This window comes from Sebastes umbrosus, chromosome 4 (assembly GCF_015220745.1).
Source record: "Sebastes umbrosus isolate fSebUmb1 chromosome 4, fSebUmb1.pri, whole genome shotgun sequence".
Classification (NCBI taxonomy): Eukaryota; Metazoa; Chordata; class Actinopteri; order Perciformes; family Sebastidae; genus Sebastes; species Sebastes umbrosus.
In genome coordinates, this window is record NC_051272.1 from 38059224 (window position 1) to 38085618 (window position 26395).

The 26395-nt window shown below is 42.0% G+C and overlaps 3 protein-coding genes across 6 annotated transcripts in view; 2 read left to right on the forward strand and 1 right to left on the reverse strand.

The window, feature by feature from the left end:
* The window catches only part of LOC119486724, a 1187645-nt gene that overhangs the window by 1059230 nt on the left and 102020 nt on the right, over positions 1-26395 (forward strand). The gene's annotated exons all lie outside the window — the stretch shown is intronic.
* Positions 718-4811, forward strand: tmem17 (transmembrane protein 17). Its single transcript, XM_037767703.1, has 5 exons — positions 718-935; positions 1100-1203; positions 2384-2497; positions 2608-2751; positions 4486-4811. The coding sequence occupies exons 1-5, from the start codon at positions 779-781 to the stop codon at positions 4561-4563; spliced, it is 597 nt and encodes a 198-aa protein (XP_037623631.1). The 5' UTR covers positions 718-778; the 3' UTR covers positions 4564-4811.
* Positions 4812-25980, reverse strand: agbl2 (ATP/GTP binding protein-like 2). Of its 4 annotated transcripts, none has more exons than XM_037767640.1 (23): positions 25320-25980; positions 24624-24756; positions 24015-24188; positions 23690-23797; positions 20796-20943; positions 20382-20637; positions 18502-18903; positions 18139-18281; positions 16827-16986; positions 16481-16607; positions 16283-16383; positions 15858-15970; positions 15658-15736; positions 14458-14541; positions 14239-14364; positions 14074-14154; positions 13870-13968; positions 13632-13722; positions 11329-11481; positions 6786-6816; positions 6507-6703; positions 5397-5538; positions 4812-5204 (listed from the first exon to the last, which is right to left on the reverse strand). In XM_037767640.1, the coding sequence occupies exons 1-23, from the start codon at positions 25353-25355 to the stop codon at positions 4991-4993; spliced, it is 3198 nt and encodes a 1065-aa protein (XP_037623568.1). In that variant the 5' UTR covers positions 25356-25980; the 3' UTR covers positions 4812-4990. The 4 variants fall into 4 exon arrangements, with proteins under 4 accessions (XP_037623568.1, XP_037623571.1, XP_037623570.1 ...); XM_037767643.1 differs by lacking the exon at positions 25320-25980 and adding an exon at positions 24399-24533 and having other exon boundaries at positions 24624-24737; XM_037767642.1 differs by lacking the exon at positions 14458-14541 and having other exon boundaries at positions 25320-25972.

A 26395-nucleotide genomic window follows, 5' to 3' on the forward strand; every position in this document is an offset into this window, starting at 1 on the left:
TCTAAACGGCGCCGTATAGCTGCTGCATTTGGCTCATTGTTAGGTGTGCCAGGGTCCGGTTCATCCATCTGTAGCTCCTGGGACACAGGCTCACCACGGTGGTTTGCCACATAGTGCAACACGCAATTTTGTTTTTGGCACGGTGGTTAAGGCATGTCATCTCTGGGAAATTAGTTTAAATGTGTTTTTGTTGTGCCTTTGTGATGTTAAACATTATGCAATTATTATTAACTAGTTAAGAAATATGGGGGGAGGGGGGTTAATCCCACATCATAAATAAAGCTCAATAAGTTGAGTGGAAAAATTATTTTTACACATTTAGCGAGTTTCAGGACTTTGTAGTTTGACACTGCCAGATGACAGAGTTTGGAGGACGGCCCGCACATTCTCACGACTGGTCTAGAGTTTGCAGCACGGTCCGCACATTCTCACGTCACGTTGATTTTTATACATCCCGGCATGAGCGTGAAACAGCGTACGCAACATTTTAGTACGTGCGCACCGTTTATACACTATAAGGGAGTTAGGAGCTAGCAGAGTGGGGGTATTATTATTATACTTTATTTAGGGAGTAGAGATTTTAGTTTACAACCTATATCACTAGAGAGCGGTAATGTAACATTTTGGATGCCAACCGCCATCAAAACCAATGAAGAAGAAGAAGAAGAAGAAGAGGGAAACTTGTCATGCGAGATTTGAGTGCAACGCGAGATTTCTTTGGTTTCCAAGGAGACGACGCCGGGTGTCTGTGCGGGGAGGAGGTGGTTCTCCTCTGGTGATGTTTGTATTGAGCACTTTAACCCACGGAGCATCTAACGGGATGGACCTACCGGAGGCGATCAGAAGACGGTTAGAAGACTTCTCCCGGAACGTGTTATTTGACCGGAGTCGGACGCAACCCTTCACTAGAGAGAAGGACCCGTTCCTGTCTCCCGGTAAACTCTGACAGCAGCTAACAATGCTAACGATGCTAACGCTAACTATACCGACAGGATGGCTTGGATCGGGCTCTATCTGGTTGTAACATAACTGTCCAGTAGCTGTTGCTTAAAGCAGCTTGTTGATCAGACCCATGTGTGTTGTGTTGTTGTGTCCTCAGAGCAGCGGGTTCTGTCTAGTCTCCACCTCCAGATGTCTCTGTACTTCAACATGTGCTTCTTCCCCTTGTGGTGGATCAGTGAGACTGTAATGCTGCATCTCAAGGTAAGACAATCAAAGAGGATACAGGGAGGAAACAGTTTATTTCTCAAACCAAATTATAAAGAGATTTGTCCCTCAACAGGCATTTCACATTGTCAGACTACATGAGCATCGCTGCTCATCCTCAGTTCAAGTCAAAGTTCACTGTGCTCCTCAAACAGAGTGGGAATCACCACTACTGTTGGAACAACAAAAACAAGCAGTTTCATCTTTTGAAATATGTATGACCTTCAAAACGTAGTACTAGACAGAGTATCAGTTACCAGACAAATCTATTAATATTTCTAATATTAAAGTAAGCAGCAAATAGAGCAAATGATCCTGAGTCTCATACCTCATGTGATAAATGATTGTCAGTTACAGTTGGTCAGGTATTTATTGTTACAGGCATTAATCTTAATTGTCAGGATTAGACCTGGAAAAGACTCAGACTATTTCATGTCATAAAAGCCCATTTAAATGAATCGCTAATTTAAATTCAGTTAAAGCAGTAGTGGACGCAAATGGAGCAAATATGATTTTAAAAAGTTTTTTTTATTAAATGGTGACAGTAGTGCCTGTCAGGATATAGTGAGACAGGTAATCTGAAAAAAATCATGTTCCTCTGTGTCCTCCGGTGTCCTCCGGTGCTCCTAACGGCATCTGCAGGATTTCACAGACCGGAGGAAATGAGCAGCAAAAGCTGATCTGAGGTCTGCTGTCCAGCTGCTGTCTATGAGAGCCGGCCGTCAATCACTCGCGAACTCCGACCAAACGGTCAAACTAGGCAGCGCTGATCAAATATGAATCAATATTCTGTTACTGTAATGTCTATTTCTCTCCTCAGATGGTCTCAGAATCATCTTGTAGTGTACCGTTTAGCTGTAAAATGAGAAAGTTTGTGACCCGGTAGCCATGTTGAGACCAGTTGAGGAAATACCAAGCACCGTCCACCAGCCGGAGCACAGCCAATAGGAACACTCTCTCTCTGAAATGACCTGATTGGTCAAAGTCTCCCGTCACAGGCTAGATTTTCTAAAGTCTGAAAACAGAGCCATGAGGAGGTGCAGAAGTCTAGTTTTCTCTCAGAACACTTGAATTACAATATGCTGAAAGGTTATTATGGGATTTTTGCCCAGTGATGCCAAAAACTTGTTGCCTACTGAAGCTTTAACTGCATTGTTGTAATTGTCATTTCTACCAGTATCCTGCCTTGCCAGACTACTACAAGTTCATCCTCGTCACTGTTCTCATCCTGATGACTCTGATCGAGGCAATCAGACTCTTTCTCGGTTATGCTGGGAACCTGCAGGAAAAGGTGGTGCATCACTCACACAAACATAACGTTGAAGTGAAACGGATCAACAAAACATTCACAAAAAGCACAAGGCAGAGATTGTAATTCATGTAAATGTGTGTTTATGGAAGGTCCCGGAGTTGGCTGGATTTTGGCTGCTGAGCATCCTGCTGCAGTTTCCACTAATCCTGTTTCAGCTCTTCAACGAAGCCATCCTCATACAACCCCTGGAGAGGGGTGTTCACATAGTTCTCGCCATATTCATACTCACACAGGTACGATAACATTCCTTTTAACCCTCTGAGACCCACAATAGACCCGTTTTAGTCTTCTTTAGGGGATACAGGGGGTCTTTAGGGGGAGATAGCAGGTCAACAGTAGATGTCACATGGAAGTGGTGTACATCATCTGACAGCTGAAGATTAATTTGAGATGCAGCTCAGCACTGTTTGTCAAGTTGTTCTAGAAATAAATCAGAAATAAACATGAATTAATGAATTAATTAATCATTTAAAATGAATTGTGAAAGTGTATAAGGGTTTAGAACATGATGATAGCAGTATCTGATGGTCATCCCCATGCTCTATTATGTCTCATAAGTTGTTGCAGCAGCTTTTAGCTTGACACCATTTGTTCCACAGATTTGGTGCTAAATTTAACCTTTTTCTTTACCACTGGAGAATTGATAAAAATTATCAATAATCCCTCCATAATACCACATTAAGACACCAAGACCTTGAGGAACACCAGAGAAAAAGACATGCTGTGATTTGGGATCAAAAACTTTTGACATTTGGAGATTTCTGCAAGAATTGCATTTTTCATTGATTGGATGGCGAGCACTTGTGTTGTGTAAACTGCTCAGAAACCCCCTTATTGTCAATCTAGCTAGGAAAGCCATCCATCCTCTGAATGCTCTAGGTCTCTAGTTTGATCCATCCATCCTCTGAATGTTCTAGGTCTCTAGTCTGATCCATCCATCCTCTGAATGCTCTAGGTCTCTAGTCTGATCCATCCATCCTCTGAATGCTCTAGGTCTCTAGTTTGATCCATCCATCCTCTGAATGCTCTAGGTCTCTAGTTTGATCCATCCATCCTCTGAATGCTCTAGGTCTCTAGTTTGATCCATCCATCCTCTGAATGCTCTAGGTCTCTAGTTTGATCCATCCATCCTCTGAATGCTCTAGGTCTCTAATTTGATCCATCCATCCTCTGAATGCTCTAGGTCTCTAGTCTGATCCATCCATCCTCTGAATGCTCTAGGTCTCTAGTCTGGTCCATCCATCCTCTGAATGCTCTAGGTCTCTAGTTTGTGGCTGTAAAGTTTCATGAGGCTGTGATTATCCTAGAGGTCACCACAGGTCATTTTATACAGGGAGGAGAAGTTTAAAAAAATGGTCTCACTACTATGAAATGTCTCCTATGGGGACTAACATCATCACACGTGAATACAGTTGGGCTCATTGGATCCACAAGAGACCCAATTTATGTAATTCCAAGACTGTTTAGGGACCCCACTATGCAGAAAAATTCAAATACACCATGTTAGAACAGGCGAAAATAACACATTTATACTGCATGAAAAAAACTGCATGTGATTATCATAAAGTGGGCATGTCTGTAAAGGGGAGACTCGTGGGTACCCATATCTTGAGGTCAGAGGTCAAGGGACCCCTTTGAAAATTTAGCCCAACTTAGGAGCGTTATTGAGCCTCCTTCCTGACATGGTAGCAATGGATTCCTTAGGATGTGTACTTTCATATGATATCTGTAGCTTCACTCTAACCCTAAACCTGAACCTACTAGAGCCTCTGAAAGACAGTGAAGTCAGTCGGGATCGCGGGTCTCAGAGGGTTAAAAACTGACTTGATGTAATTCTACCATTTCCAACCTGCATGTACGTAAATATATGTCAAGTTGTGCATGTTTTCTAGATTTCATCATAAAGATGATTGTCATTGATTAAATTTGAACGTGATTTTCAATGTTTTCATTCCTGAATGCTCCAGGCCCTCTCTGGTTTTGTGGCGCTCCGGGACATGGTCAGACACACCGAGAGACAATTTCATCTCCGACAGTTTGACTGAATTCTGAAGCTCCGACGTCTCTGCCACACCTTGACACACACATCCCTACTACACACCTCTGACAACAGAACATGATGTGTAACGTTTTGTACTACATGTAGTACATGGTATATTTCCTCCCCATGATTGAGTGTTAAAGAGAAAAAAAAGTGTGAACATATTTATTTTTATATTTTATTGTCATTATATTCAATTGGATTGTATTCTTATTTTTGTAGCGTTGCAATAAATGAAATCTATAAAACACAGCCTGTGCATAATTTATTAGGCAGCTAATGTAACATTGTAGTCATTTGTTGTCTACAAATCTTGCCCTCAACAATATCAACACTAGATTTAGCATTGTTGTTAACATTGTGCAAAAACATCAAAGATCTCCATTTGAATGTGATTTTTAAGACTATTTCTAGAGAGTTTTACTTGTGCCCTACAGCAGGGCAGACTGGGATGATCTTGTGACCGCTGTCGGACTTATTTGGCTTTCTCTTCCACAGTGATAGTGCCCGATGCCCTTAGCATGAAGCTTACCGAGGGCGTCGCTCTGTGGACGTGGAAGTTCCATCTTCATGAGGCCTGAAGGCTTTGACACAGGGGATAAAACACCCGGGTGCCTTTTGTCCTCCCAAGTCTCTTTGCATATTCTGAGGAAAATGAAAAAGGACAGAGAGCACAAAAGATGTTTGAAAGATCATAACAAATTTGTAAAATGCGCGATGCTTGTCTTATAATCATTGCACAAAGATCAGGGCTTATTTCCCAATCTTTGAATTGCAACAGCAACCATTTAACAGAAATAATATGAGAGAGAGAGAGAGGATTAAAAGTGAATTTACCTTTTTCCTCTCAGGTCTGTGCCCCTCAGAACAGGCACAAATAAACTGCTGCGTGATTCAGTTTCTCTCCGGGGGATGTCAGGAGTGAGATCTCTCTGGCTCTGCTCTCTAAGTGGTATACGTCTCAACAGGGACAACCCCACTGAATAAATGACAAGAGACAATAAAGAGGAGGAGGGGAGGTTAGCTAACAGTGACAAATGAAAAAATAATGTTTCTTCTGTTTTGTCCAAAAACAGAGAAACACCTTTTTCATGCAACTTTATCACCATAAATAAAATCCTAATAATAATAATAATAATAATTTAAAGGGACTGTTTGTAACTTCTTACAGGTATAACTCATTGTGGGTCGGTGTCCCATGCGCACTTGCGTGTGTCTACGCTGTTCAGACTCAGACTCCAACACAAACTACACAAAAGCACCAAAACCTCTTATTTGTATCTAGTGAAGCCCGTCTGTTAAACAGTGTTGGCCGCGGTCCGAGGACGCGGGGGAGTCTCTGCTGTACTCGGCTCCTCTGCCTGCCTTCACTCACACACCGCGCTCGTTCTCACTCGCTCAGCTCGCTCCACTCTCATGTGCATGTGCCCAAACTCCACACTGCAGAAGACTTAGTTTAGCTCTGAGAATATCTAGTGAATGTACAGTGGACGTTTGTGCAGAAATAACTGCTGCAGCTCCTCCAGACCAACAGAGGTTTCCCGTGTCTTGTGAAGTGACGGGGCTCAGCAGAGAGAAACGTTATCGTCTCCGACCAAAACTCCGGTGTCTCCCCTGTTCTCTCCGGCCGCGGTCGGGAGGCTGAGGCAGGAAAAGCCAACACTAGGATCAGCATTGATTCATGGAGAGACCTTCGTCTGGTCAGCTAACATTACTGCCAAGCAGCTGAAATATAGAGTGATATTGTGCTTTTAGCTGACGTGTGTCGCCTCACTGTTTTGAGCGATGCTCCTTCATGTCTATGTAGAGCGAGCACAAGCGCGAGCAACAGGACGCTGACTTTAGTTGACTTAACGGCCACAGGTGTCGCTGTTAACAAGACATTTCTGATTCTTAAAAAGTCCCTTTAAATTTCATATATCAGTATAATATGCGTGCATATGATACCTTCTTCCTGTTCCTCATTCTGCCATTCAGTCTTGGTCGTGTCTGCATGGGAGATGGAGTAACGATCCAAGACACGTGAAGAGTTTCTGTCTCTTAAAACATGCTGGTCGTTGAACTTGTGGGTGGTGAAATTTGACAACAAGTGCTTTGTTGGAACAATGTCTGGAACCATCTGGATGTACATGGATGAGGGGGACCTGACAAAGAAGAGACATAACACTTAATGTATGTGAACGTATCTCAGCATGTAGTTCTCTACTGTCTGTCTGTGAGGCTTACCTGTGAGGCGCTGTAAGGGAAGGTGGCAGCCCTGAAAGAGGAAGACGAGTTTCACTTAAAAAGAGCTACAATGTGATGCAGGCTTGAATTGAGATGATGAAACTCTTTAAAATGGACAAAAAAATTACACCTTGCTGAGTAAAGTTTTGGTTTACAGGTGTGCACATTTCATGGTAATTAGGTGATAATTAGCAAGTAACCTATTTGAAATTTCTTTGGAAACCCCATTATTTACCTCAAAATGTATCGAAAATGACTTTATTATAAACATTATTTAATAACGATATGCTAAAATATCATCTAATGGTTGAAACAGGGCCCTGAGGCTTGAGAAGCGGCTGTGCGCTGCTCTTCATCGGAGGTGGAAAACCAAAACTAATAGAAGACTCTTCTGATCAGGCACAGATCTCACCATTGTGTGATTTATTGTCTACACTAATGTAACCTGGAAGCTGATGTCATGATTCAGGTTCAGCTATTTAAGAAATTTCAAATAAGTTATTTTCTAATTATTATCTATTTATCAGCAGACATGGAAATAAAGCATATTGATTAACTGTGTATTCTTTTCCTAGAAATTAATTAAATAAATTACCAGCTATTGGGAAATAGAGGAATATAATTATTAAATAATGTTTATAATAAAGTAATTTTCGATAGATTTTGAGGTAAATTTTGAGGTAATTTGGCAGCAATTCCAAAGAAATTTCAAATAGGTAACTTGCTAATTATCACCTAATTACCATGAAATTTAAGGACTTGTAAAATGAAGTGTTACCAAAGGTTTTCCTGACCTCCCTGTAGTTTCTTTTAGACGCGTTTAAACTCTTCGGGACAGGCTCATGCATTCTTATCTTCCAGCACATAAAAAAGGTACTTGGCTGACCAAAGCGTGTGCTAAATATTTTGCTGATGTAAACACAGACAAAACGTACAAACAGAGTGCTTTCATAAACTGTAACACTACCTTTGTCATATACCGCCTGTCTTGTCCACACGAGGAGGGCTTTTTCTACATAGGCTGCACAAAAAGATGCCTGAGGGATCGCCTCGCTGAGCATAAATATGCCATCAGAGTCAGGAATCACGACTACCCCATGGCTAGACACAGCTAGCTCTAGCTCTTTTGGTGCCCTTTTAAGATAAAAATTAAGATTTTGATTTTCATAAAAAACTGCATTTATGATAATATAAATAAACAATTGGTTCCTGATATTGTTAGCTTAAAAGTGTTTAGTCAGTTACACTGCAACGAGTGTATTATAAGTCTATTTCTTTCTTTCTTTCTTTCTTTATTTGTTAATTTGTTACCTCAATGCAGAAAATGATGAAGGGCGCCCACCAGCATTCAATTATTTAAATTTTAATTTAAATTATTATTATTATCAGAAGGTGGCGACCGCCTATATGACCTATGCCTTAAGACGGCCTCGGCTAGACACTTGAGTGAGTATCACAATGCTAATGATTCCTTGTTGCACATAGAGGACACTGAACATGTTAAACCGTTGGTCAGGGAGGAGACACTCTCTGACTCTCTGTATAGGCTTCCATGTTTGTTTTACACTTTTCAAAGATGATGTATATAAATGACTTTTTTTCTGTGTTATCTTTTTATGATATTTTGTTGTTAGTATTTTGTGGATGATCATGTGATTGCCTCCCATTGGTGGTTGATAACATATAGGTGAGGCCACATAAGGCCCCGACGAAGACCTACAGTGGTCTAAACATGTTGGCTTTTTTAACGATTTAGCCACTATAATAAAGGCGTTTTAATATTTCCTTCCTCGTTTGCCACTTGTTTTAATATTTTGCAGCTCCTGGATTGCCTTCCTGTTTACTCTTTAAAGGGGACATATTATAAAAAAAGGGTGATTTTCATGTTTTTTTATTATAAAGCAGGTTTAAGTCCTATATAAATACTGTGAAAGTATCGATACACTCAATCCACAGGGAAATACACACAGCCCGTATTCAGAAACTCTACATTTGAAACAAGCTGTCAGGATTTCTGTCCATTTGTGATGTCACGAATATACAATATTTAGACCCTTTATGCAGTTTTAAACATAAACGTTCTAAATGTGTCCCAGTTTATTCCTGGTTGCAGTGTATGTGAATATCATCAACTGACAGGAAATACACATGGACCCAAGCTGTTGCCTAGCGACGCAATCCTGTTGCAATTCCGTCAAAATGCGCTAAAACGGAGCGTTTCAGACAGAGGGTGAATACAGGTATATTCAGGCAGATAGTATGAGGAAAATAAAGGTTTTTTTTTAACATTCCAGCATGTAAACATGTTCTAGTAGAAACACAAAATACAAGTATGAACCTGAAAATTAGCATAATATGGGACCTTTAAGATTAGTGTGTTAGTTGGGCGCCCCAGTAGCTCACCTGGTAGAGTGGGCGCCCATGTACTAACTAAGGCCTTATCACAGCAGCCCGGGTTTGAATCCGACCCCCCGTCCTTTGCTGCATGTCTTCCCTTCCCTTAGGGCTTCTATTTACATCATACACACCATGCTTATTCAACAGTCACACATCTATCTAATCTAATCTAACCATGTTTCATACGCCAAAGTTAGTCACTGAGTTCCACAGGGTTCTGTACTTGGACCAATTCTATTTACCTTATATATGCTTCCCTTAGGCAATGTTATTAGAAAACACTCCATAAACTTTCATTTTTATGCAGATGATACCCAATTATATCTATCAATCAAGCCAGACGAAACCAACCAGTTAACTAAACTTCGAGCATGCCTTAAGGACATAAAAACCTGGATGACCTGCAATTTCATGATGTTAAACTCAAACAAAACTGAAGTTATTGTACTTGGCCCTGAACGCCTCCGAAACAAATGATCTAATGATATAGTTACTCTAGATGGCATTGCCCTGGCCTCCAGCACCACCGTAAGGAATCTGGGAGTTATCTTTGATCAGGATATGTCCTTTAACTCCCACATAAAACAAACCTCAAGGACTGCCTTCTTTCATCTACGTAACACTGTGAAGATCAGGCACATCCTGTCTCAAAATGATGCAGAAAAATTAGTCCATGCGTTTGTTACTTCTAGACTCGATTACTGCAACTCCTTATTATCAGGCTGCTCCAATAAGTCTCTTAAGACTCTCCAGTTGATCCAGAATGCTGCAGCACGTGTACTGACTAGAACTAGAAAAAGAGATCATATTACTCCTGTATTAGCTTCTCTACACTGGCTCCCTGTAAAATCAAGAATAGAATTTAGAATCGTCCTCCTCACCTACAAAGCGCTAAACGGTCAGACACCATCATATCTTAAAGAGCTCATAGTACCCTATTACCCCACTAGAGCACTGCACTCCCAGAATGCAGCAGGGTTACTTGAGGTTCCTAGAGTCTCCAAAAGTAGAATGGGAGCCAGAGCCTTCAGCTATCAAGCTCCTCTTCTGTGGAACCAGCTCCCAGTTTCAGTCCATGAGGCAGACACCGTCTCTACATTTAAGAGTAGGCTAAAGACTTTCCTCTTTGATAATGCTTATAGTTAGGGCTGTCTTTGACCAGCCCCTAGTTAAGCTGCTATAGGCCTAGACTGCCGGGGGACTTCCTATGACACACTGAGCTCCTCTCTCCTTCTATATATATTCATGTCCCAATCATTGTTACTAACTTCATTTCTTCCCCGGAGTCCTTGTGCTTTCTTGTCTCGCAGGTAACCATGGAGTGGGGTCACACCCGGAGCGAGGTTATACCTGGAGCGGGGTTACACTTGGAGCGGGGTTTCACCTGGATCTGGATGTCTCCGGTATTGTGGCTGCATCTGCTACCGCGTCTGCTGCCTGCTTGACACCAACTGCTACCATCATTAATTAACTACGTCTGTACGAGGGACTACCAAGGCTTAGTGACAAATGGCAGCCTGGAGAATAACACTTCTCGGTCACTGCCAAAGACATCAGGAATTCCCAGCAAGCATGCTGATGCTGCGGGAACCAACGCACGGGCATCGATCACAGGGACGTCCCACACCAACACACGTGGACGTACTGAGGAGAGATGCTGGACAGTGCTGGCGAGCTAGCCAGATGTATGGAGGACTGAGATAGCTGGAAGCTCCGCTTGAAAGCCCGTCTGAGGACGACCCAATGACATCAATTCTGATAGTTGTATTATCACTCTTCTACATTCACTACTATCGGTTTTGTTACTATTCTCTCTCTCTCTCTCTCTCTCTCTCTCTCTCTCCCACCCAGAGCCCGGTTCTGCTTCAGGTTTCTTCCCAGTAATCGGGGAGTTTTTCCTGGCCACAGTGCGCTTGGTGGATCTTGTTGGGTCTCTAAACTATGGTGTACGGTCTAAGACCTGCTCTATATATAAAGCGTCTTGAGATAACTTCTGTTGTGAATTGACGCTATACAAAAATAAATTGAATTGAATTGAATAGGCGGTGCCTTTTTCTTCGTATTCAATTTTGCATACTCGACATTTCAATGGTATTGTATTGTATTTATTCAGTTCCATCTTGAACTACTGTGCATGCGGACAAACCTCTGTAGACTTTACAGGACACGAGGGATTGCCGGGGGCAGCGGTGCTGCTGCTGGTTGGAGTGTATGACATTCGGTGAAGGTGGAAGGAGAGCACTCAGGTGCAGCAGCTGGGAGGAGCATTCCCACTGTCCTGTATACATCCCCAGGTCATCTGTGAAAGCAAGCCCAACATAGTGTTCACCACTACACAGGACCTTTCCTAATGCTCAAAATGCTTCTGCCTTTACCTGCAGGACACTAGGAGGCTAGTTTCTGTCTCAACCACACTTCACTCTGTGTTGCTCCTGCAATAATCCTGCACATCGGTTTTCAGTATCTATCTATCTATCTATCTATCTATCTATCTATCCATCCATCCATCCATCCATCCATCCATCCATCTACAGACTTGGGCAAAATTGTTGGTACTTTTCCGTTAAAGAAAGAAAAACCCACAAAGGTCACTGAAATAACTTGAAACTGAGAAAAGTAATAATAAATAAAAATGTATTGAAAATTAACTAATGAAAATGAGACATTGCTTTTGAATTTTGGTTCAACAGAATCATTTTAAAAAACAAACTAATGAAACTGGCCTGGACAAAAATGATGGTACTCTTAACTTAATATTTAGTTGCACAACCTTTTGAGGCAATCACTGCAATCAAGCGATTTCTGTAACTCTCAATGAGACTTCTGCACCTGTCGACAGGTATGTTGGCCCACTCCTCTTGAGCAAACTGCTCTAGCTGTCTCAGGTTTGAAGGGTGCCTTCTCCATATTGCATGTTTCAGCTCCTTCCACAGATGTTCAATAGGATTTAGATCAGGGCTCATAGAAGGCCACTTCAGAACAGTCCAATGTTTAGTTCTTAGCCATTCTTGGGTGTTTTTAGCTGTGTGTTTTGGGTCATTATCCTGTTGGAGGACCCATGACCTGCAACGGAGACCAAGCTTTCTGACACTGGGCAGCACATTTCGCTCCAGAATGCCTTGATAGTCTTGAGATTTCATTGTACCCGGCACAGATTCAAGACACCCTGTGCCAGATGCAGCAAAGCAGCCCCAGAACATAACCGAGCCTCCTCCATGTTTCACTGTAGGTACAGTGTTCTTTTCTTTGTATGCTTCATTTTTGCGTCTGTAAACATAGAGCTGATTTGACTTGCCAAAAAGCTCCAGTTTTGTCTCATCTGTCCAAAGGACATTCTCCCAGAAGCTTTGTGGCTTGTCAATATGCATTTTGGAAAATTCCAGTCTCGCTTTTTTATGATTTGCTTTCAACAGTGGTGTCCTCCTCGGTCGTCTTCCATTAAGTCCACTTTGGCTCAAACAGTGACGGATGGTGCGATCGGACACTGATGTACCTTGACCTTGGAGTTCACCTCTAATCTCTTTGGAAGTTGTTCTGGGCTCTTTGGTTACCATTCGTATTATCCGTCTCTTCAATTTGTCATCAATTTTCCTCTTGCGGCCACGTCCAGGGAGGTTGGCTACAGTCCCATGGACCTTAAACTTCTGAATAATATGTGCAACTGTAGTCACAGGAACATCAAGCTGCTTGGAGATGGTCTTATAGCCTTTACCTTTAACATGCTTGTCAATAATTTTCTTTCTCATCTCCTGAGACAACTCTCTCCTTAGCTTTCTGTGGTCCATGTTCAGTGTGGTACACACCATGATACCAAACAGCACAGTGACTACTTTTCACCCTTTAAATAGGCAGACTGACTGATTACAAGTTTGAAGACACCTGTGATGCTAATTACAGGACACACCTTAGTTTAATATGTCCCTATGGTCAAATTATTTTCAATCTTTTCTAGGGCTACCATCATTTTTGTCTAGGCCAGTTTCATCAGTTTGTTTTTTTAAATGATTCTGTTGAACCACAATTCAAAAACAATATCTGATTTTCATTAGTTAATTTTCAGTAAATTTTTATTTATTATTACTTTTGTCAGTTTCAAGTTATTTCAGTGACCATTGTGGGGTTTTCTTTCTTTAACGGAAGAGTACCAACAATTTTGCCTACGTCTGTATCTATCTATCTATCTATCCATCTATCTATCTATCTATCTATCTATCTATCTATCTATCTAACTATCTATCTATCCATCTATCTATCTATCTCTTGGATATCTCTCTCTCTCTCTCTCTCTCTCTTTCTATCTATCTATCTATCTATCTATCTATCTATGTATCAATATGAAATACTTAACATATACTTTGTGAGCCTCTACCAAAATCTCCTTCATATTTGGAAGTCAAAAGGCAACATGATTAACCATAACCTACAACATATATCCAAAATAAAGGTTACCTGTGTGAGGTGACACAGCCGTGTATGTGCTGAGATGTGGACAAGCTGTTACCCTGTGACGCGGGCCTGCAGCTTTCATGTTTCCTTCGTCCTAAAACACAGAAAATAGCCCCAAATCACCGTCCAAATTACAGGTTGTTATATGGATAAAACTTGAAGTGGGTGTGTGAAGTGAGCATGTTATGACTGGAAAATGAACAAACAGTTAGTGAGAGAATTCAATGTGGATCATCTTTACCTTGACAGGCTTGCAGCCCTGCCATAGAGTCACCTGACTGACCTCCCCAGGGTGAGCGTTGGGAGGAGGAATCACAGCTTTTCTTATCAGGCCGTTCACCTTCACACAGGAAGACATATTGAAATGGATAGCTCAGGAAATCTTCTCTCTTCCTTCCCTCTCTGGCTGTCTCCGCCACTTATTTACACTCTCTTTGCTTCATACCTGCCATTTCTTCCTGTGTGCTCCAACAGGCCTCTCTGGGATGCTCTCTTTAACTGTGTCCTCATGGGGCAGGTTGGACTCCTGCAAAGACCGTTCACTAATCACTCTTAAAGTCAGTAACCAGACAAGGGTGTGCACTAATCAAAGGGTCATTTATTCTCTTACAGTATCTTTTATGCGGCGCTGCAGGACCTTTGGCTGTGTACTATTCTTCACTCTCTCTGCCTGCAGCCTGTTCCTCTCTTTACAACTCTTCAAGCGTTTCTTTTTCTTTTCTTTCATTGAAGTTTGCTGTGGAGGAGAGCAGGAGGTAAACTGACACAAGAGAAGACGGGACTCAAGACAGATTTTCACAAAGTAATCCAAATGTGATATTAACCTTACGAGCAGTAGGCGATTTGTTAATTTTAACATTGGGGGGAGGGGGGGATCGTGGATCGGACCAGGACTGATTCGGTGGGTGGGACTCTGAGAAAAAGTCACAATTACAAATCAGTCTGCCACTGCAGCACCATGGATTTATCAATACACAGCACAGTTAGGCTGCTGATATTACGGAGGCGTGGTCGGGCCGTGGATTCTAACGGGGGTTACGATTTGCAATATTAGAGGAATGATCATTTTTGCATCATTATTATAACATATAAAAAAGATTATGGTGTGATTTTTGCGGGGATCTGTACCAAACATAGATATTTTCTTAAAAGCAGCAGTAGGAATGGAGCAAATATTATTAAAAAAAGTGATTTTTATAAAACGATCACTATATCCTGACAGTAGTGCATGAGGTAGGTAATCTGAAATAAATCATGTTCCTCTGTGTCCTCTGTGTCCTCCGGTGCTCCTAACGGCATCTGATTCATCATTCACAGATTTTCACAGATTTCAAGATTTTCTCTCTGGAACTCGCGTACTCCAATCAAACTAGGCAGCGCTGATCAAATATGAATCAATATTCTGTTACTGTAATGTCTATTTTTCTCCTCAGATGTTCAATCATCTTGTAGTGTACTGTTTAGCTGTTAAATGAGAAAGTTTGTGACCAGGCAGCCATGTTGAGATCAGTTGAGAAAATACCAAGCACCGCCCACCAGCTGGAAGACCCTAACCCTAACCCTAACCCTAACCCTAACCCTAACCCAATAAACTGAAGCTTTAAGCCTGTAGAATATGGTGTGCAGGGCAGAAAATCTCTGCAGCACCCCAATAATTTAATTTAAAATGGTATTTTGAAACACATTTCACCTTCAAGAAATATTTAGATTTTCATCCTCATCCTGCAATTTGAAAATTGCAGTCGGGCATGTTGTGATTTTGATAAAACTTAACTGCTTAACTGTGCAGCCCTAATCCTAACTTGCACAAACCCCAGTCAGATAAAAGATCAATGAGTCAGGCAGACTAGACTAACACATTTTGCCCCTGCACTCTCTCTGCTACTAGGGGATGGAGAGGGAGTTGGCAGGTTAACAAGGATCATGCATTTTGTCATTTCTCCCCTCAAATCGCCTACTGCTTACGAGGACAATAAAGCAGTCTTGTAAAAACACTATTCGGGGGGATAGTAGATTTATGTGGGTGTACCTCTGGATGGACAGTTTGTGGCTGGTTCAGTAGATGAACTGGGAGTCCGTCAGAATCGGAACTATTTGAACCACTGGTGCTGCCAAAGCAAACAAGAAATATTCATATTGAAGCTGAATGAGAGCACATTTTATACATATTGTCCAAGTCTGGTTTGTATGTGTATTTAAGATAATAATAATAATGAATTACTGTATCACCTGGTTTCCAGGTCAGACACAGAGAAGTTGCAGTCAGTGCCAACATCCTTGCCCAGCCTCTCTCTGACCTCCTTTGTCAACAGCGCTGCCAGCTCTGTTAGACAGTAAGTGGTCTGAAATGCACAAAGAGGGAACCTAAAAAACAGCTACACACACACTGTTCACATTTAAATACCATAATTACAAAATGAGCGCTGTCCCGAATAGCGTTTTTTGGGCTTCGAAGCTTCTGTGAGCAGCGAGGCAGCGCAGTGAGGCAGCGAGGCAGCGAGGCAGCGAGGCAGCGAGGCAGCGCTGCCTCACTTGGTGCATACAATTGTTCCTTGACTTGGGGCTCCAGCGGAAGGAGAGGAAGGAGTCTACATTTCTATATACATATATATATATATACATACATGTACTAGACATGTTGCTTTATCTCTCACCTTTGTTGGATCTGGGTCACAGTAGTCCAGCAGGGTGTCACAGAAGTAAAAGCCGAGGGACTTCAGGTCTCGAGTAGTAAAATGTGTTCCTCTCCTGTCGCCTGACATTCAGACACATAATAGATCCTCATACGAGAGACATGCAAGCCTACACACACACACACATACAAACGGCACGTTCGGAAAGTCTAAACTCACCCAGAGTGGAGCCTCCGAAGGTGGCCTCCATAGTGTAGCTGTTTTTGATGCCAAGTTTCCACATGGCGATTCGTCCTGTTCCCTCTTTGCTCTTCTGCACCCGAAACTTACAACTGTTAAAGGAGAACTAAAGAAGAGAGGGATTTAGATGTTGTATTCGAAATGTGGAGTATGCACAATTGAATAGGAAGAAAAAGGCACCGCCTCTGAAACATGGTTAGATTAGATTAGATAGATGTGTGACTGTTGCATAAGCATGGTTTGTATGATGTAAATAGAAGCCCTAAGATACTCAGACTGAACATACTGTAGGTTTGAAATACTTTTTCAAAAACAGTGCCTTTACCTTATTACTGGCATTCTTGCTCATCATTAGTGGAAAGACTCTCTCGTGAAGCTTCAGCGAAGCATCACCACGGCTGTTGCAACCGTACATGAAGACATTGTTTTTACGGTTGTGGCCATGAAAGTCACAGTAAAGAACTACATCCGTCTCAGCCATCAGCCTGGGGAAAAGATATCAGAACAGGGACAGAAGAATATGAGGGGTGGAAGTCACAAAAATTAATTGATTGCAATTTTTGTGACTTGCACCCTATCAAAGAAAGGGAAAAAAAAAAAAAAAACGCCAACTAGCAAACCGCACTCTCGGCTTTGTGCAGACATCTGCCTGCACTGTAGTCAGTGGGCAATCTTGTTTTATTCACATTTTGAGCAGAAGTAAAAAAAATAACGTGCTGTAAACGATAAATGTCATTTGGGTGTTGTGAGTGATGAACGGTTGACAGTTGATTGTCAGATCAACACTGTTTCAAATAAAATGTCAATCAAGTTTATCAAATCAATTGACAATTTATCATTCTACTTTTCAATTTGCATACATTTTCATCACTTCCATGATCATTTTGTAAGCATTTTCATCACTTCCCTTTTCTTTAATTATGTTTCGTTAATTCACCCTCGAGGCCACTTTTCTCAAATGATAAATGGCAGTTTTGTGTTGTGAATGATGAATGATGAATGTAAGATGAGGAAAATGATGAAACATGGCTCTGTTTTCATCATATCATGACTGTCCTAGTCAAATCGGCATTAAATGAATCAAATCACTTGATCATTTATCACTCCATTTTTCACTTCACATCCATTTTTACGGCTCAATTTTTCAGTTCACATGCATTTTCATCATCTCCATTTTTATCAATTCCTTTTTGTTACTTCTAATCTTCATAGAAGAATAGATTGTTTGTCAAAATCCCAAATAGAAAAATATAGGAAAGAAAAGAAAACGTGTAAATACAGCATGAGTCATGTTTGTGAAGCTATTTTTTAAAACTAAACTTTAGTTTATCAAGACACAATTCACAGGTGCTTGGTATTTCCTCAAGAAATCTCAACATGGCTGCCGAGTCACAAACTTTCTCCTTTTACAGCTAAACAGTACACTACAAGATGATTCTGAGAACATCTGAGGAGAGAAATAGACATTAACGTAACAGAATATTGATTCATATTCGATCAGCACTGAAGACAAAGAGTGGAAGAACTGATTATTTTGTGTTCTGTGTTCTAAAAAATGAATCAATGAAATAGCCTTTGTAACATCTGGCGTGCACATTGTTAATTTACTGGATAAACAGACACATTAACTGTCGTACCTTTCCACCATGTTTCGGGTGTGCCACACACAGGGGAAGGAATCCCTCAGCAATGTCTTGTAATTTCTGTTGAGGTCCCTGCCTGCCAGAGAGCAGCGGTAATTGCCCACTACAACACCATCTGGGTTCAGCATTGGCACCACCTGCAGCACCACAAGTCACCACAAATGAGAATAAAAGCAGTGTTTAATAGCAGTATGGAGTATTACAACATATAATAAATCGCAACACAACCTCATCATTTTACTCATTCACCATCAACTTTAGAAATAACTATTCAAACATGTCACACATGACTATAAAGCTGAAGTAATGATCGTCATAATAAGACGGATGTGAGACTACGAGTTTGAGGTCCCTCACCTTAAAAACAAAAGTGTCCCTGAGCAGCTGGGCATCTTCTGAGTCCCCGAGCAAGAAGTCTAGGAGCCCCTCCATCATCCAGGATCCATTGGTTTCTCCGGGGTGCACTCTGGCCGTCACCACCACAGCCTTTTTGGTTTTACCCTCCTCCCTGCCGACCCCCCGGGACGTTATTGTCACCACATACACTGCGTTCCCAGCAAGGCTGTGGCACAGCACCCGCAGTGTACAGTACGACGCAACTGCTGGGTTGGAAGTAATGCACCTCAGGTAGCGCTGCAGGTGGGAATAGGTGTAGGGGTAGCAGTGGGCCAGGTAGCAGGTGTCGGAGTCATAAGGGAACTGGAGGGTCCAGGTGAGTGAGCACAGGGTGATTGTGTCGTCGTTGTTGTCCTTTGTATTCTAAATAGAGACAGAGGTTAGGATCTTTAAGAGAGGTCCTGCTTCTTCATGTTGTTCTGGTGTGCTTTTAGCTTGTGCAACATGACGGACCCCTGATGTTTCTACATGTTGTAATTTACTTACTACAGATCTTATACTTCAATTGACCGCCAACCATCTCCCAAAGCACACCGTACGTTTTAAATTTCAGTTCATGGCACTTAAACCTGCAGTAGTCTATATTTTTGGCATCATTGGGCAAAAATCCCATAATAACCTTTCAGCATATTGTAATTCAAGTGTTCTGAGAGAAAACTAGACTTCTGCTCCTCCTCATGGCTCTGTTTTCAGGCTTTAGAACATCTAGCCCGTGACGGGAGACTTTGACCAATCACAGGTCATTTCATTGAGAGAGCGTTCCTATTGGCTGTTCATTCAACGGAGGCAGCTGTCAATCAGTCACAAACTCAGATAAAATGATCAAACTAGGCAGCGCTGATCAAATATGAATCAATATTCTGTTTCAATAATGCCTATTTCTCTCCTCAATTTTTTCAGAAACTGTTTCGCTATAAAATGAGAAATTTGCTCCTGCTGGTGGGCGGTGCTTGGTATTTCCTCAACTGATCCAAGGCCTGTTGAAAGAGACTGAGTCACGCTTTATCAACGCATCGCATCTAATAAAATAAAATAAAATATTAAAATCTGGTCTGACCTCGCCGAAATTGAGCCAATTGCAACGCACGACCGCAGCTTCAGTTACACTGCAAATGTGTCATACCCCGTACCCCAAGACCCGTGTCCACCCGTGTCCCAGTCTCCTTCCATAGGCCTTGAAATGATCTCAACATGGCTGGCGGGTCATAAACCCTCTCAGGCTCCAGATCAGCTCTGATTGGTTGTTTTCCTCCGGTGTGTGAAATCTTGCAAATGTCATTAGGAGGACAGAGAGGCACATGATTTTTTTCAGATTACCTGTCTCATGCACTACTGTCAGGATATAGTGACTGGTTTTATAAAAATAACTTTTTTTAAGCACATTTGCTCCAATTCTACGCACTGCTGCTTTAAGTACAAAAATCAACATTCAATGTTAACTTCTGAATGTTGTCTTCACTCAATTTGTGGATTGTGTGGATGAAGGTGGCTGCCAAAGTCAAATTTTGTTCCAGTTTATATGAAGCAGTAATACCCTCCCTTGTTCCTTCACTGTGGTGAAAGGCCATCTGGTTTGATTTGAATTTCAGTTGATTCTTTCTCACTCACAGGGTTCCCTTTACCTGCACTACCATGCAGCCAAAACGCAACTTTTTGAAAAGACATAAAGGTGATTCAATTTGATGATTACCTATTTAAAACAAGTTTAAAATCTCTGAAAAAATGTATTTTATTCTATACTCACATAAACTGAAAACGACTAGAAAATTACAGTTTACTGACGAAGGCCAGTCGAGACGCCATTTTTAAATTTTACAACTCATGTCAGAAAGTTCACCTACCTGACTACCGTTGCGGTAGTATCCGATATTGGAGCCGGCACGTTGCCATCCAACACTTTTCTCGTTGGCCGCCCTCTCCGAGTAGAGGAGTGGTCTCATGCCCTGAGAATACAGGCTGCTGCTTTTCATCAGGTTGATGATGGTGAAGCAGTATGACACTCCGGCCTTCATGTTCCTGACCCTGAAGTAAAACCACTGCGTGTGCTTTCTGGTGTACATGTCTGTACGCAAGGTGAGCTCATAGTCATAGACACCCCTGAACAGGGAAGAAATATGGGGGGGGGGACAGAGAGAGAAAGAGAGAGAGAGAGTAACTTATCCTAGAGCCACACTAAGAACTAACAGGGATAAAATATTCAGCAATGCTTGAAAAGCTGCAACAACCAGTCAGTAGATTAGGCTGCAGAGACTCACACTTGCGCAGCCATCTGAAGGTTCCCACTTTCAAAGCGTGACTCAAACTCAAGGGTGAAGTCTGTCTGATTGTCATAAGAAGTGGCGCTCTTAATGGGCCCCCTGCTTCCTCCGACACGGGAGCAGGTGAAATAGGGCCTCTTAGTGGCTTAAAAGAGTGAGAACAACATGAAAAGAGTGAGTATCAGAAGCGAAATTTGTTAAAGCTTTCAATAAACATGGACTTCAGAGAGCAATGGGGGGGGAGGGGGTTGATTCATATTTAACTAGAAAATTATTAATTGTTAATAATTAGGATAACACTGATGAGACACTTAAGCTACCTAATGCCCCTCCACAACTTCCATGATATTGTATATTAAACATTCAGCAGGACTTGTACATTGTTATTAAACACTTCAATTGTAATATCAACAGGAAATCCACATCTTGGGGCATTAAGGAGTAAGTTGGGTTTGTCACTAGAATACAATGTTCTGCAATAAGATGCCTTTAAAGAGGAACAACACCTAAATTAAGAATTCCAATAAGTTATTGCCATGGCCTAAAGTTCAATCAATATTGGTGAACATGAGCTCCTCTCTCTCAAAGCCAGAAACCAGAGAAGGAAGTCTCAAACTTGTGGTGTCGTAGGGTATAAAGTCTGGAGCTGCTCCATAGACAATGAATGGGAGACCCACAGAATGTTTGTTTTCTTTTTCATACCCAAATGAGCTTTAGGGTGCGTTCACATCAGTACATGAGTACACTTGACCTCAAAGTCCAGTTTGTTTGATTAGTGTGAACGCTCTGTAGCGTACTCGGACGCGGTTCGTCGATCCGTAGGCTACTGCATTAGAAAAGGTGGACTGCAGTACGGATCATGTGTACTCGGGTACGGTTCACATCAGGTGTGAAAGCCAACCGTACCGAAACCAAGGCCTGTTGAAGGAGGCTGGGTCAACGCGTCATCAACGCGTCATATCTTTGGGGTACAACACATGCGCAGTAAAATCTGGTCTGCCCTCGCCGAAATTGAGCCAATCGCAGTGCACGACCGCAGCTTCAGTTACACTGCACATGTGTTATACCCCGTACCCCGAGAACCATGTCCACCCGTGACCCAGCCTCCTTCCACAGGCCTTAACCGAAACACGGAAGTGGACCGCAATTTAATGTGAGTACCATTAGCAATCAGCGAGTAGTTGTGAAAGGGCAGGATTTTTACAACGGTACCGGTCTCCACTAAAATCTTAAAATATAAACAATAATGGGCATTGGGGTCGGGCGATGTTTGTTAATTTATTTAGCTAATTTAATGGTCTGCCTCCAAAGAACGAGAGCTGCTCAGCAGGCAGAGAGAGAGACCGCGGGAGGAAACAACGTGCAGAGTCGGAATATTTTCACAATAAAGGTTTATTTCAACCAAATCAGAGTTGGAGGTTGTTGGAAAGACTAACGCTGATGGTTTTGGTGAGTTTAATTTTGTTTCTGTCAGGTTTGAATGAAGTGTTTTACGATGCTCCGCAGCTAGAACAGCTGATCTCAACATAAATAACAACAACATAAACACGTGGATGATGACGCAAGTGTACTCGGCTACGGAACAACTTTACTAATGTGAAAGCTGAGCGGCGGGGGAGTGGGGGGGCAATCATACTCGGGCACTGTACGAATCAATCGTACCTAATATGAAAACGCCCTTATTCTATTGTAGTGTTTTCAGTTGTGAAACAGAAAATGTTCCCATATACTCCGAGCATTCCCTGACATCTAGAACATCTTTTCCCTTCATCGTCTACGGAGCAGCTCCACACTTTATACCCTATGACATCACAAGTTTGAGTTTTAGCACTCTAGTTTTTGGATTTGTGAGAGAGTTGTTTATGTTTCCTAATATTTTTTGGACTGTCTTAAACCATAGGAATAACATGTATGAATTTTGAAAATGGGTGTAGTTCCCATTTAAATTCAAACAGATCATCTACTCTCCAAGGGGATCGTGTAGCATGAGTAACTCAGACCATTATATTCCTATCATTATTTTATGTTAAAGGGACTGTTTGTAAGAATCAGAAATGTCTTGTTAACAGCCACACCTGTGGCTGTTAAGTCAAGGAAAGTCAGCGTCCTGTTGCTCGGGCTCGCGCTTGTGCGCGCTCTACATAGACATGAACGAGTATCTCTCAAAACAGTGAGGCGATCATCCTGCCTCAGCCTCCCGACCGCGGTCGGAGGGAACAGGGGAGACAAGGAGTTTTGGTCGGAGACGATAACGTTTCTCTCTGCGGAAACCCGTCACTTCACAAGACACGGAAACCTCTGTTGGTCTGGAGGAGCTGCAGCAGTTATTTCTGCACAAACGTCCACTGTACATTCACTAGATATTCTCAGAGCTAAACTAACTCTTCTGCAGTGTGGAGTGTGCGCACATGCACGTGAGAGTGGAGCGAAAGAGCGAGAACGAGCGCGGTGTGTGAGTTAAGGCAAGCAGGCAGAGGAGCAGAGTACAGCAGAGACTCCGGTCCTGGAGACCAAAGCTACGGTCTCCCCCGCGTCCTCCAACCGCGGCCAACACTGTTTAACAGACGGGCTTCACTAGATACAACCAAGAGGTTTTGGTGCTTCACTGTAGTTTGTGTTGGAGTCTTGTCTGAACAGCATAGCCACACGCGAGCGCGCATGGGACACCGACCCACAATGATTTATACGTTTAAGAAGTTACAAACAGTCCCTTTGAATTCAAACAGATCATCTACTCTCCAAGAGGATCGTGTAGCATGAGTAACTCAGAGTATTACATTCCTATCATTATTTTATGTTAAGAAGAATTTGTCGACAACACTGTGATGACATAATGCACCATGTAGCCTGGTGGTACAACGACAAAAAATGCCTTTGGTGTGGTAAGTTACCATAGTCAGTGCAATATACCACTTTCTTCCTCTCCTCTCCTGCTGGCATGGGTGTCCTCTCATGTCCTGTGGGCTGGTAGAAAGGCTCTGGCTCGGGGGGGTCCCACTCTACAACACATACTCTCTCTGTGTCATTATGTGTTGACAGCAAAGCCGAGTTTTACTGTTTAATTTATTGATATTGTGTTACTGGTTACATGTTTAGAAGCTCACCATTGTGACTCATTGCCTACTCTTGGGCTGATTAACACCACTGATAACTATTTGTGCATATCAGTAACATGCCTAAAAATAACATAATGGTTTCAATAACATTTTGAATTACCTATGTGATGGATGATGTCGCCGATGACGTCACACTCTATGGGCCAACGGGGGCAGGAGATAGATGGAAAGGTAACCAGGTCCAGCGGTGCCCGGAGACTCAATATAGGTCGGCCACCATCGAAGTCTATGAGCAGCTGCCTGGTCCGCAGAGTCTGACTCAGGTTCAGAGATACTGAGTGGAGACATGAATCACACCTTCAATAACTGGCTCCTGTTCTTCCAGTGATGCACTATACATTTTTCATCAGGTCTGCCCCCTTACCTCACCGAGACCAGTTCATTTAAGACGGGATTATGCTGCACCTGGTTGCTTTAATTATCTCAGTCACAAAAGAGCTTGTTTAATATGTAATGATCTAGCATTAGGGAGGAGATACAGTACCATAAACACAAGTGTTGACCACATCTCCTTCCCAACAGGAAAACCAAAGCCTGTACATGACTAGGACTCCCACTCCACATCAAACATGAGACAGTGGTGTCAGATGAGGCTGAACAGCAACAAGTCGACACAGATCTTTGTGGTGAAGTTACATTACAAACAGTTAGGCTACATACAGTAAACGTGCATGTTATCCAAATGCAGCCCTATGTGAAAACAGCTTACACTGCCTCCTCCCTGCTAATTCCTCCTCGTCTTCCTCTGAGTCATTGGTGTCCGATTTGTCCAGCTGGTGGGTATTCCACCAATTCCTGATAGCAGAGACAGCCATGGTTGATCTCCAATCTCCAATCTCCAACTGATTGGAAAAAATTAAAATCATCAATGTTGTATACTAATTACCAAAGTGAGTCAGAAGTGTATCAAACACAGGCTTTTAATCAGGATACTGCAAAGATTAATTATGTAATCATCATGAACTAATATAGATTTTTGAAGCCGATCCCATTATGGTCTCTTCTCACAGAATATCAACTATAACAAATGCGAGTCTTCTTACAAATGCTAGTAATAAACCAGATTAAGCTTACCAGACATGTCTATCTTACTGTATGGTATAACACCTTTATAGGAGGGAGCATATATTTAGCTGCTAATTTGAAAATGATTGGAAGTAACATACCATAATCATCAAACAAACCAACGATGGGCCGATACCTTTTTAAACTGATATTCTACAATGATGACATGTATCTGTAGCTCAAGTTCTATCATTAAACATGTCTGATATCTTGGGAAAACAATCACAGTATTCTAATAATAATAATAATAATAATAATAATAATGCAACATTGGCCTACAGAGATGAGCAGAAATAACGCTGATATTCTGAGTGAATGTTCGCAGAGGATGAAAACTGACCTGTGAGGTGTTGAGGGTTGAATCTCTCACAGGCATCCTCGGCTGCCTCTCACAGAAAAGTACAGTGCCAGAGAACGTCTTCCTTTTGCCATTCAGTAGGTCCAATGTCTACCCTATTACCTGTTAGTTCACTAGTTAGTTCCTGTAGCTCACAGAGCAGAACAACGTCCCTCTGCAGCAGAGCACCGGGACCGGGGTTCTGTTGGAGTCTGAGCTAGCACTAGCGTTACCACATTCAGGAAACAGGACTTGGTTTCTGGGCTGTTTCCTCTGTTGCCAACATCTTCTTTAGTGTTCTGCAGGTGACTACCGTTAGCTGCTAGCAGCCTCCCGAACATACAAAGAGAAGGCTTTCAAATGGTTCTGGATGTCTGAGGAACACTTCCCTCCTCACACTTCAGTTACACTGCACTTAAACTGCAGTTACACTTCAATTACATTTCAGTTACACTCGGCTACTTAAACTGTTTTACAAACTGAAGAGCGAAAAGCAAACCTGGCGGCTTGTACGAGCGGAAGAATCTTTCACGTACGCGATGTTGCCAAGCAACCGATCGTCTAAACACCGCGGTTGCCATGGAGATTCCTTACCATTGAAGCAGTGTAGGAAATTATTCACAAACCCGGTGTTACCCTTAAAGGTCCCATATCATAATCATTTTCAGGTTCATTCTTGTATTTTGTGTTTCTACTAAAACATGTTTACATGCTGTAAAGTTCATAAAAACTATATTTTCCTCATGCTGTCTGCTTGAATATACCTTTATTCACCCTCTGTCTGATACGCTCCGTTTTAGTGCATTTCAACAGAATTGCAACAGAATTGCATTACTAGGCAACAGCTTGGGTCCATTTTTACTTCCTGTCAGCTGATGTTATTTACATACACTGCAACAGGAAATAAACTGGGACACATTTAGAATGTTTATGTTTAAAACTGTGTAATGGTCTAAATATTGTATATTTGTGACATCACAAATGGACAGAAATCCTGACGGCTTGTTTCAAACGCACAATTTCTTCTTGTTTCTTGTTTGATAGTTTAACAGTATTTATATAGCACTTAAACCTGCTTT